Here is a 13,755-nt window from a genome sequence, read left to right as displayed (position 1 = left end):
TTAAATATTTTTGAGACAGTGACTTGCCGTGTAACCAAGGCTGGCCTTGAACTCCCTGTGTAACTCAGGCTGACCTCAAACTCATGAACCTACCTCTATCTCCAAAAGTGCTGGAATTCAGGCATGCCCTTTTTTTTTATTGCATATAGTGATTAGTATGAAACACTTAAATTCTGAGACCCTAAGTGTTTTATAACAAAATATTTTCTTCCAGACTACCTTCTATACTGAAAACTCCTGAGTATACTGATACTATATATCAAAATCACCCAATATTTTCTCTTAAGAATCTAGTTTTTTATACCTGAGTAGTATTCAATTGCACGGATATAGTTCATTTTCATAATTGATTTTGTGAATGACAGTGTTGTGACTATTGCAGATCTCCCTCTCTCTTTCTGTGTGTGCATGTGTGTGTGTTTGTGTGTACAAATACTTTTGTCTTTCTTGGTGAATTGTACATAAAATTGCTAGGTTACATGGTAGCTTCTTGTTCAACATTATGAGAAATAACTTTGGAAAAATCTTCGACCTCTGTATTCTCATAAAATATAGTGTGGTTTCTTTGATTTGAGTTATTGCAATAGATCTCTTATTAAATTTTTCATTTGCATTACTTGATGACTAATGATTTCCTAAACCTTTATTTGCTATTCAAATATCTTTTACGAAGTTTCTATTCAAATGTTTTGCCACTCATTCATAGGATGTGTAAGAATTTTGTTTTTACATATTCTGGATCCCAATCTTTTTCCCAGATTTATATACTATGAACTTTTAAAAAAATGTTACTCAAATATTCATTTTCTTACTGGTGTCTTTTTACAACCATAAACTGAATTTTCTTGAAGTCTAATTTCTGTTTTTCTCTTTTGTTATTAATGCTTTTTGAGATCTTTCTAAGAAATCCTTGCCCACTCCAAGGCTATGAAACATTTTTCTTGTATTCTAGAAGTTTTATATCAGACTTGCAATCATGTCAGATTATTTTTATGTGTAGATTATTTATAATGATCACTTGTTTTGTTAACATTTATTTAAAACTTCACACTGGAGCCATGGCTTAAGCAGTAGACGGCCTGCTTTGCAAGCATGAAGCCCTGAGTTCAAACCCCAGTCTCAGCAAAAAATAAAAATTGAAAAACTGAATTAAAAAGATTTTATTTCATGGTGTGAATTGTCTGATCCAGTCTGATCTTTCTTACATTCCTACATTCTAAGTTTTACAAACATAATCTAAAAATAATATAAGCAATACATGATAAAAAGTAAACAGAACTAATTTTTAGACATAAAGCAGTAGTTTCAATCTTTAATTGGCAAGATGAAATAACCATTCAAATCATTCAGCGCTGAAGCTCATGTTTTCAGTCGTCATTATTTAAATCTAAGTAACTTAACATATTCCAAAGTGTACAGGGTGTTACATTAAAAGTTCTTCAAATTATAAACCAGTCTTTAAATCTAATGCTAGAAAAAACACAGACAAAAAGAATATAATACAAAACACAAAACACAGCACCCCACAGTACAACACAGGTTAATTCTGAGTGAGTAATCATTAGCAGGCCAGGCAAGAAGAAAGGATGGAAGGGAAATGTAGCTAACACCTTCTTTAAGTAGAAGAAAAATGCATTTGAAATCCATCATGAGACTTTCATTAGTAAAATGTTTCTGGAGTAGCAGCTGGATGTAAATTCCTTTTTTGCCATTTAACAATTTGTGCAATTGGAGAATTTACTTAAACTCTCCCACACTTACTTTTCTCCTTTATTTAAATAAATGTAATAATTCTTCTTAAGGATATTGTGGGAATTGAGTCTGATCATCTTTATAAAAATGCTTAGTCAAGAGCTAGACTAAGTCCTCAATAGATGTTCACTATTTAATTTCCTAATTATACCAAAATCCCTTTGCTTTCATTATCTTATGTGAGTTTGAGTTGTATACATTGCACACTGGAGAAGAAAGTAGCACATACCACCAAATAACTTATTCCCTCCCCTAGTTTATTTTTCTAGTTTTAGACTTTAAGAACTTAATTGTTGACATCTTATATGGCTGAGGGGAGGATCTAAATATATGCAAGAGAAGCATCCTAAATGGAGCATTGGGACTTATGGTTTTTTTTATTTTTATTTTTAATGTTACTGAATTCCTAATATCTTGATCCTTTAGATCTTTGCTACTCAATGTGATTCATAAACCAAGGTCAATGTTATCATCAGTTAGCTTATTACAAACTTGGACCTACCAAATCACAACCTCCATTACAGCAAAATCCACAAGTGATTTAAATGTATGCACATAAAAGTTTAAGAAGCATGGCATTAGACTGTATCAACTAAGCTATTACCCTTTGAAAATTTAGAAAAATATGATTTAAACTTTGAATAAGATCTTACAGCATGCATTCTAACTCTGGCTCACTTAGACATAAGTTAGACTGCTATGAAAAACACTAAGTTGGGGATAAAACATACATTAAAAATATTGATTGTTTCAAGATTTGTGTGAAAGTTAATCTCTGTTTTAAGTAAGAAACTAGTCGGTACTTCCCATAATCCATGGGATTGTTTAAAGATTCATGAGAAATGGCCCATTACTAGTAATCAAGCTCTATATACATATAAGATATGATTACAGTTTGAGTATGCTTGCTCTGAAAATTTCAAATCTGAAATGTTCCAGAAACCAAAACTATGCAAGCATGGACATGTTATCATGGGCTGAAAATTCTACACCTGGCCTAATGTGATGGATATCAGTCAAAAACATAGGTACATTGAAACTATTGTATAAAATTATTTTCAGGCTATATATATTAATATACATTTAACACGAATTAATTTTGTGCTTACTTTGGGTCCCATCCCAAGAAATTTTATTGTATTTATGCAAATATTCTAAAATTTGAAAATTATCTGACATCTGAATCATTTCTTATTGTAAGCATTTTGGGTAAGTTATACTCAACCTGTATTATCTATGAGTTTATGAGTGAACAATGGCCAGGATTTATAAAGAGAAACTGACCATTAATAGATTATACATAAGAGCTCCATGGAAAGCAAACAAGATCAAATCCTCAGAGTTTGATTACTGCTTATTTCCTTTTGTTACTTTATAGCAGAAACAGAGTGAGCTCAGTATAGAGTGTCCTAAAACAAAGGATAGTTTGGAATAACTTCAACCTTTTATTGTTTTGTGACTGATTTGTGTTGACGTCACTTGTATGGTCCAATAAATTGCTTTCTAATTAGTCTGTGATAGAAAAATGACCCGTAACAACATGAAACAATTGAAAAAGATGAATTTTACTCAGCATTTGCCTTCATTTTTTTCCCAGGAGTCCTTGTCAATAATTGAACTAAAATCTTAGGACATGATAATATATGCCATGGATTTTACATAGCAGTTAGGAAATTGTGAGGGATGTCTTCATGGAAGCCAAGCATGCAAATTGTGGTTCTTTCTTTTACAGATAAAAAGACTTGTGGACCTCATGAATTCCAGTGTAAAAACAACAACTGTATTCCAGATCACTGGCGGTGTGATAGCCAGAATGACTGTAGTGATAATTCTGATGAAGAAAATTGTAGTAAGTAACTCTTGCCTAATAATCTTGCAAGCTTGACAGCCCATCCAATAGGCAAGATGGCAATTTTTATTTAGTTAAGATAAAATTTGAACCTATCTGTCCTGCAGCTCACATTTTTATACATATATTCATATTTGGACAAGAATATTCAGACTAAATTGACCTGAATCTCAAAGGGTAGAATTATTGAAATGTTCATCCTGGGAGTTATTTTCTTCCAGTTCTCAGACTTGGTATGAAAGTATCATGAGGTTTAATGCAGCCCATTAGTATGCAATGAAGGAAGTCCTTGATGCAAGTTCATACAATGAGATGAATGGTGTGGAGACAGTACAAAACATCTCATTCTTTAACGGATGGTATTCATTTCATTTCAGTCTCACATCCTTTTACACTAAAAATTCACCCAAGAGTATCTTTCAGTGAATTATCATTTATTCTCTCTGGAGTGGTGAACACCATATGTATTCAGGATGTTTTTGTCTGAAAATACAATAACACCAATATCATGTGCCTCCTGCATTTTCATGTAATGAATTTGGAGCCAACAATTATGCAACAATTTTATTTTCTAAAATAAAGTATACACTATGTAAAATTGTGACAATATATCAATGTTTTAGCATTAAATTCTGAGCAGATTTCTTATCAGCACTATTATACATTGCAGTATGAACAAAGGAATCAATATTATCATACTTAAAATAAAATAATCAAATCACATTTATTAAATATTTATATTTTGTTACTTCCTAAAAGGATTGATGCAAATTAATAAGAACATCTGCTCATATAGATATCTCATTGTACTAGGAGTATTCATTTCTCTGGAGGCGAAGGACAAAATCTACATATGCATTATATTAAGGTACATAATTGGTAGAATGAAAGCCTTAATAAACTGCTTGAATATTCAGCTTAGAAAACATGAACTAATGTTTGAGTAACTTTCAGAAATTAATCTGACCTGTGTTTGAAAATCAGCTACACTAAGTGTAACACCTCTAGCTCATTTTGAGTATAGAATACTATGAATATGGGAACCTTTATAACTATCTCTCTACATCAACATCTCCCAACTAAACAGAGTTTCTGAAAAGTAGAAAGCATTGCAGGGAACCATTACAGTGTTTTGGATTTCCGTAATAAGCAATTAAAAAAATTATGTAGCAGGTTCTTAGATTTTTCCAGTGATTAATGTATAAATTCGATGGAGTTAAAGTGGTAGTGATAGAAGGATAAGTCCCTGAAGAGAAATAATCATATATATATTTTGTTATTTGTATACCAAAGATTACATTTACATATATCTCCTTAGCCTAGGCTTGATATACTTAGTGTTATCAATTCACCTGAGAGCAAATGCTCTATGACTGAAGGATATTCAAAGCAACAGAGGGTGGAGGAGAAAAATATTGGAGATGTACTCATGATGAACCTCAGTTCAAGTGAGTAGTTGCAACTATGCAGGAATTTAAAATTGTGCTATAATAAATAAAGAACGAGACGAATGAAAAATTGAGATAGTCACCTGGGAGTCTGGAAGGGTTTCCTAAGTGACTGAGCATCATTGTGCTCTCATCTAAAAGCCAACCTTTGGAATAAGAAAGTAAGGAGAAAGAATGCTTGCTCTCACCTGTCACTCTAGCTGCTGATAAATCACAGAGCCCTTAAGAAAAAGCAAGGGAATACCAACATTGCAATATGAAATAGCCAATTATTTATGGTTCTTTTTTAGTTTCTATTCATTCTGAGACTGGTGCCTCATACAAGATTGATGAAGTTGCAGAGGGGAGAAGACAGGAGGAAAGAATGGACTATATTATAGTTGTAATAAGGAAGAGTAAAAGGAATATGCAGGGTGACTATGAGTATGCTAACATGTGAAACATGTACAAGTGTAAAAGCATGTTAAAACAAGTGCCAAATTCTATCAGCATATTTAATATGGAAAAGAATGTAAGAGTAACAATCAAATGATATAGACTGTTTAGATGCCTTTGAAGTTCTGACATTTGAAGATGCTGTCCTGAGTAAGCCAGAAGAAATAGAAAGGTTTAAGCCATGCCAATATCAGTAGTTCTCAAGGACAAAAACTGTCAGTGAAGAATGAATGATCACTAAGATATCAGTAATATAGGAAGCCAGATATAGAAAAAATTTTCTATTTTAAAATGCAATCATATTTCCAGTTCCGTAATTGTTAAAGCTATATATATATATATATATATATATACATATACATATATATATATTTGGATAGCAATGTGAATATGTAGTTATATGTAGATATATAACTCTGAATTTTATATGTTTACATATATGTATAATGTTATATTTCATATTCTAAATATTATTGGTTAAAATATGTACTATGCTTTACAGTTATTATTAGCTATTACTAAGGTGAAAAGCATACAAGATACAGTAAATCAAACTTATGTTTAAAAACCAATGGCTACATATTTTTAAAGTCACTTTTGGACTTCTTGTTTATGAATCTGATTTAATGAATTTTCTTTTTAAATTATGTTGGAAAAACTCTGCAATAAATATAGAGCATTGACTGGCATCTATGTTTTAAATTTAATATGCGTCATCATTTGATCAGCATCTGCTGGTCATTTCCCTCATTAAGTGTTCAACAAGAATATTGCTTCAGTGATAATTTTTGCTCTTAAAAACAAACAGTATAGATAAGAGTTAGACATAGACTAGCTACCTCATTTCTTGATGAAATTTGTGTATCCTTAAATATAATAATTTGTGATTATTATTCAGAAGTAAATTTGCTGATATATTTTTCAAGATTTAAGAAACACACATTATTTCCATTCTTATTGAATAGTGTATTCCCAAAAATTGGCACAGACTCTCTACATTTACATTAAAACAAAATAATTAATAATGTTAGGACAAAGACTCTAAAGAACAAGTTCTCTGTGGAAGTTTAGGGTAAATGCTTCCAACAACTGACATATACAGTTTTATAAACTTACATCAACAATTTCCAATTTTCCATAAAACAAAATGTGCCAAAACCTGTGAAACTATTACTGTTTAGTACCTGATGAATGGATTTTCTTTTAAGTAAAATAAAGGCAAGTTACAGCATTAGAGAAAGAATTAATCCCATTCAGATATTTCTAAAACCCACAAAATGATACTTTTAAGGATTTTTAAGTATGTTATATTTTAAATTTAGTCTTTTTATCTTTGAATGAGAATCTTTTTTGGGTCATATTTTCTATTATTAAATATGTTATACATATTTCACTATGATTCCTTTTCCTTAGGAATAGAATTATGTGTGTCTACAAAGACAAAGACTGAAGTAGCTTCACTATGGAGTGATGATAAAAGAAAAAGAGATTTCTCATTATAATTAAAAAATAGATATTGCTAGATACATGCCTTAGAATAGTAATTTGTCTTGTCATGTGATTAATGCTAATCTCTATAATACGTGGATACTGATTACTTCCTCAATTGTATGAATGGTAATGACATATCTTAGTAGTAAAACCTGCAGGCTCGGTACCAAGTTGCTTTGGTTCAAGTTTAATACTATCTCTTCTGCATGCTGGTTGACTTGGAATAAAAGTATTGTCCTGTTTGTGCCTCAATTTACTCACTTACAAATACAATAATAACTTATTGAGTTGTTATGAAAATTCACTGATGAGTTAATTCAAGTACTTTGCAATAGTTTCACCTTGTGCCTAATAATACATAGGCCGTTAGTAGTTGGTATTTATTATGGTTATAATTGATAGTATTGGCATGAACAAAGATATTTTTAAGATTAGACCATAATATATGTGAATACATTATAAAGACAAAAAGGAGAATTGCTACCATTGCAGTCATTAAATAAAATAGTATAAAGATATGAAAGAGACAATTTCATAGCTTTATTCCCATCCTATTGAATAACGTTTTTATTCATAGCTTGAAATTCGTATTTTAAAACAAAATAAATCCCAGAGTAGAAAAAAATGCTCTCTAATATATAATATACTCTACACATTTCTACATGCATGCTCAAAGTTATATTTAATAAAACTGCAGGGGTCTTTGTGATACTAATCCAGGTGTTAACCAATAGCCAAAAACTGAGCAGATTATACAATACAATATCCAAATGTAGACAGAATTGTTCATAGTATTTAATTAGGATTCATTTCTTAAATTTAATGACTGTTATCTATTTCTCCTTCACCTGAATAAGGATATTACTGTGTGTCACACAACTGTGTGCAATTACTGATTAAAGAAAACTAGAAGGGGTCATCTTTCCTCATGAAAGACACCAGTCTAACCAAGAGATGATGTCTGGCAGTCGTACTGATTGCTTGAAGGACCAAATTTCTGCACTTCTACCTCATTGTCTAGTTTAAGCATATTCTACATAGGAGTTAAGCCAAGTACTAAGCCATAGTATTTGGCTATGTTCTGCATAGAAAATGATGAGGCATAATTAAATCAATAGCTAGGAAGTAGTCTAAATTGACAATGAATGATATAGGGCAAAAGAAAACAATACCATAAGTAACAGGCAGCTTTCAAAGAAAAACAGTTTGCTTTAGACTTTTTAACTCCCCAAGTGCCATTGTTTATCTTATGAGCTCTGTATTTTTCTGGTGACAAAAGTGAATAATTTAAAAATCATTATTATGCATAATAAAAGTCAAGAATCAAAGTTTAAGTCACTCCTCAGTTAATAAACAAGCTTGAAGGTACAGAGAGTCACATGCCTTTTTAAAGTAAATACATTGAATGACTTAAAATTCCAACAAAAAAAGGTCATTATTTTAGTATTTCAACATGAAGATTTTGTCTTTTTATTGACTTTGCCACCTTATTTTATTAAACAATAGGTTATTTATCTTTTGTCCTTTTTACAATGTTTTTGTAATGATACTTTCTATTCATTACATTAAAGCAAACTTGAAAAATCATTACATAATACCATGGATACTTCATGACACTTTTCCCCAAAAGAATCCATTGATTCTGCTTAGATAACATCTTCCTTTTTCTTAAATACTTCCTCCTGTTGCATGTCATTTAAATATCAGAATGAAGTCACATATAATAGACTAACCTTTTGCTATTTTTCTATCCCCAGAACCACAGACCTGTACACTGAAAGATTTTCTCTGTGCCAATGGTGACTGTGTTTCTTCAAGGTTCTGGTGTGATGGAGATTTTGACTGTGCAGATGGTTCTGATGAGGTAAGCATCTCTGCAAGCTCAATCAAAAAAGAAGTGGGTCTTTAGAACTACATTTAAACTTTTCATTCTTCAGTTCAATAAGTGTGACCAACGACAGTTCTAAAATGTACTTTGCTCCTGACACAGTGAGATAAGTATTAATCCATGTGCTGAGCTGCACACACCAGCATAGGGAATAACTCTTGTGCTGCTATTGGCAGTTAATTTTTTAGTCGGTTTTACCTCAACTGGTAAATGGCTGAGTTGGGAATAGGATGTTTGGAAACCCTATTCCCTATAGCTGATGCCCTTCCTCTCTGTGAATTTGTTCATAAATTTGCTGCAGTATTTATAGTCAGGACTAATATTTTTATGCATTTTTAAACAGTTTCTTCTCCCTAGTCTCTTTCTCCAATAGATATAGTCTTATAGACTTCAGGGTGGATCATCAATTTTCCTGAAACCACAGGTTAAGTTTTTCTTAGGTGATGAATCACAATTCATTTATATAAGATCTATGCATAGATAGTAGCTTATGAGAAAAGGTTCAGAATTTCTTTGGATAATTCTTTACATTTGGTTTGTGCTAATATGTATGTGCTTATGTTTCAGATAATTATTCCATGATGCTTTAAAAGTAATAAATGACACTTGGTTATATTTTTGTCTATCAAATCTAAAATGACTCCAAGTGCTTTCTTTCCAATATCAGGAAGAAATCCAGTAATAGTCACTTTTAAAGACCCTCTTTGTTTAATTACATATCAGTAACACAGGGATTTCACAAATAAGCCCTAGGAAAAAGGAGGCTTTCAGTCAACCTTGGATACCACTGCTTCTTCAAGTATACAATGCCTCTAGAGCTCTGCTGCTCTGATTAACAAATACAACTACTCAATCTCTCATAAAGGTCATTTCAGTAAAAGTAAGCTTCAGATGATCTTCCCTGCAACTCTGAAGTTTTCTGTCCAGGTCCCACTTCCCCAGGCATTCACCAATTCCCTACCTCTTCAAGAAACATAGCATATCTCTACCGCCCATAGAATCCACAAAAGCTAAGTTTTTCTCAGTGCTTAGACATTCTTAACAGATTGAACCTTTAGAGTTCCATTCTCTCACTATTGGGAAAAAGCTCTCCTAATCACATTCAGGAACCTAGAGTTTAGAAACAAATGTGTGACTTCTCACTTGAAGGCCAACCAAACCAATTCTCAAGGATGCAAAAGTTTCTCAAGAAAAGAAGTTGAAAAATAGCACCCATGGACTGTTCACAAAAGTCAAAAATATTTTGAAGAACTATTTTAAATAATAAAAAATATTTCTAAGATATTTTAAAGAAATCCATAAGTGATATGGATACATATATAAAACATAAGTGATACAAATGTATATGTACATATATATGGTATATATTCCAGGCACATATTTACTTGGTATGCATCCATGTTTAATGTTTCATAAAAATTATATTAAACATTTCCAATTTGGGAAAACATACTTCATGTAAACTCAACCATGCCATGGAAATATTTGTTTTTCTTTTTGCCTTTTTAATGTGTTCCAGTAGCCAGTATAAACTATGAAACTTGCTTAAAGCTTGTGATTTTGTCTTTATGTTATTACTAGATATGCAAGATCCATATGCTAAATCAAATACATAACTGACTACATGTTTGAGAGGGATAAACTATTGAAACTATCTTACAAGTGAATGCTGTGTCTTTTCTTACTCTCTAGTCATCTTTTTTTTTTAATTGTTGTGTTAGGTAGGGGTATATTGTGGCATTTACAAAGGTTCTTAAAATATAGCAAATATATCTTATTTGAATTGATGCCCCCACACACAAACTATTCTCCGTTATCCTTCCCTTTCCCCCATTCCTGGAATAGTTTCAAAAGGTATCATTTTTTTCTATTTATATAAATGTGTGCACTGTATTTGTACCATATTCACCCTCCTACACCTTTTTCCCACCTTTTCCTTGCTCCCATTGGTATCAACCTCTCCCACATGGGACCTGTTCTGCCCTCCTGTTTTCTGATTTTGTGAAAGGAAAAAAAATGACATTTTAGCTTGTTTAAGATAATTACATGGGGAGTTTCCTTGAATATATGTATTATAACCTGATTTGGTTCATCTCCTCCATTTTTCTTTTTTCTACCTTAATCTCTTTCTTACAGTTGTTTCAATCCATTTAAAAATTCTATATTCATTCTTGTATGGAGAGTACATTAACCATATTCACTTTAACTTTCTTCTTTTACCATCACCCTCTCATATGTGACCTCCCCTTAGTGTGACCTGTTTTTCATAATACTGCTGTTTGTATTAGGTCTTTATTTGACATATGAAAGAAAACATGTGGCTTTTGGCTTTCTGAACCTGGATAACTTCACTTACAGTGATGTTCTCCAGTTCCAATCCATTTACCACAAACAACAAAATTTCATTCTTCTTTGTGGATAAATAAAATGCCATTATATATAATACCACATTGTCTTAATCCATTCATCAGTAGTGGGGCATCTTGGCTGCTTCCAAAACTTGGTTATCATAAACAGTACTGCAATCAACATGGTGTGCAAGTGATTCTATCATATCCTGAAGCACATTCCTTTGGCTGTATGCCTCGGTGTGGTATCACTGAATTGTATGGTAATTATGTGTGATTTTTTGAGGAACCTCTATATACCTTTCCATAGGGGTTACACTAATTTACATTCCAGCCAACCATTTTAACTTTTAAATTGTTCATTTCCACATTCTCACCAGTATTTGTTGCTTTTTTTTGCTATCGATGACAGCCATTTTCCCTTGGATGAGGTGGAATCTTTTTTATGGCCAAGGATGTTGAACATTTTTTTGGATGTTTTTTGGCCATTTGTACTTCTTCTTTTGAGAATTGTCTGTTCAGTTCATTTACCCATTTATTCAGTGAGTTGTTGATTCTTCGAAAGGTTAGTTTTTTACCTTTCTGCATATTCTTATTATTAACCCTTTGTCAGATGTGTAGCTGGCAAAGATATTCTGTCATTGTTTTTAAGTGACTAAAATAATAATGAAATACCTATACATATATACATATACACAATGTCACTTTACAATTTATTGCACAATGAAATCTTCAGATATTAAGAATGATATCTTAAAGTGCCACTTTTTATATTATTTTCTAAAGATAATAGATACATCAGTGCCATTGCTTATCAAAGTATTTTGCATAAATAAGACTAAGATGACCATTCTTCAAATGTTTGCTGAGTTATTATAATCATAGCATGCTATTAATTTGTTCATGAACAAATATGATCCTTATACCACTTGAGCTTAATTATAAACTAAATCCACATTAAAACAAAATAAAAAACCAACAAGCCAATATTCTTAGTGAGTATAGACACAAAAATTCTCAATAAAATACTAACAAATTGAATCCAATAACAAATTTGAAAGATTTTTCATCATGGTCAATTTGGATTCATTCCATGGATGCCAAAATAGTTCAATATAAGCAAATCAATAAACATGATACATTATATCAACTGAATGACAAAAACAATATGATCTTTTCAATAGATGTAAAAAAGGCATTTAATAAAATTCAATATTCCTTTATAATTAAAGCACTGAACAAATTAGGTATGAAAGGAACATACTTGAATTTAATAAAGTCTATAATAATGTAATAATTAACATTATATGGCATAGACAAAAACTGAAAGCTTTCTCTTGAAGACCTTGAGCAAGAAAAGCTTACTCACTTTTGCTGCTTTCATTCAACACAGTTTCAGATTTCTTATTCAGAGCAATTGGGCAAGAGAAATAAAAAAAAAGGGATATTTAAATTGGAAAAGAAGTCAAATTGTCACTGTTTGGTGATGACATGATTATGTATGGGAAAAAATGAAAATTGACAATATGTCTTATTAGAAATGTGGTTTAGAGATTGGTCTATAAGTTTATCAAATCCGCAAAGTAAATCTTGGTTTTCTTTTTATTGTTATTTGTCAAGTTCATTGTAAATAGTAAATCTTAATATTTGGAAGATGAAGGGAAGAAAAAAATCAACTGTATAGCAGGCAGTCTAATTCAATAACCATTGGCAAAAATGAAGTTAAGGAATCTTAGAATGTAAGTTCTTCCTTACCTGAGGATGAAACTGGGAAGAAATAGTACATAGTAGTTCAACATGTTTTCCTCCTCAGGTATTTCACAAGCTGCAAAAGCACTGTACTATTTGTAGGAGGAGCAGCAAGTACACTTTGGAACAAATAGAAATTACTTTACAAGTGAAAAAATACCATTTTGGAAAGACTTTCCAATGGAGAGTCCCATTTCAGACAATATTTAGGACTGGAGAGGGTAGATTTCTAGTGTATCATTCTCATTTATCTTTTATAAAGAGCTGAAAAATCCCAGAAGGTAAACCTGCTTTCTTGTTGACCTCCAAGTAAAATCTGTTTGCGGGCATGCAGAAATGACAATTGTGGCAGCTCATTTCACAGATTTTTAAGAAAAATGTCAGAAGAGAGAAGGCAATTTTGAACAACAAACTATTAAAGGAATTGGACAGAAGAAAAGAAATAAGAAAAAGAAAGAGAATACTAGACAATCATGCCAATAGGAAACAGATTTGCCTTGGGAATCTTGTGGTTTTACATTCCATCTTCCACTCCATCCTAGCCTCTGTGAAACGAGTATTCTTGCTTAGGAATAATTGTCAATTCTTTGATTTCCCCACACTCTTCATTATCACCTACAATCATCAAAATTCCATCACATCATTGCTGTCTGTTGAAGCATGATCCACTCATAGTGGATATGATTACAACATGGAATTTAGGTATGTTTTGTTATGACTGACAGACACAAATGGAAGGGGAAAATTGTTATAACTATGATATGTAGTCACAGGATGAAAATATGACCATATGAG

The 13,755-nt window shown here is 31.7% G+C and overlaps 1 protein-coding gene across 6 annotated transcripts in view; it reads left to right on the top strand.

Annotated features, from left to right (window-relative positions):
• Window positions 1-13,755, top strand: part of Lrp1b (LDL receptor related protein 1B) — a 1,877,349-nt gene that overhangs the window by 1,712,700 nt on the left and 150,894 nt on the right. For all 6 annotated transcript variants that reach the window (XR_012447185.1, XM_074070662.1, XM_074070660.1 and 3 more), the window contains 2 exons: window positions 3,485-3,601; window positions 8,733-8,839. Coding sequence is in view for 5 of the 6 variants with exons in the window: in XM_074070662.1 (XP_073926763.1) it covers window positions 3,485-3,601; window positions 8,733-8,839 (224 nt within the window). In the remaining variant the exon portion in view is untranslated. The remainder of the gene's footprint in view (window positions 1-3,484; window positions 3,602-8,732; window positions 8,840-13,755) is intronic.

Source organism: Castor canadensis, chromosome 4 (genome assembly GCF_047511655.1).
Source record: "Castor canadensis chromosome 4, mCasCan1.hap1v2, whole genome shotgun sequence".
In the NCBI taxonomy this organism is placed as follows: domain Eukaryota; kingdom Metazoa; phylum Chordata; class Mammalia; order Rodentia; family Castoridae; genus Castor; species Castor canadensis.
The sequence above is the reverse complement of the archived record's forward strand: the minus strand, read 5'-3'. Positions and strand labels throughout refer to the sequence as shown.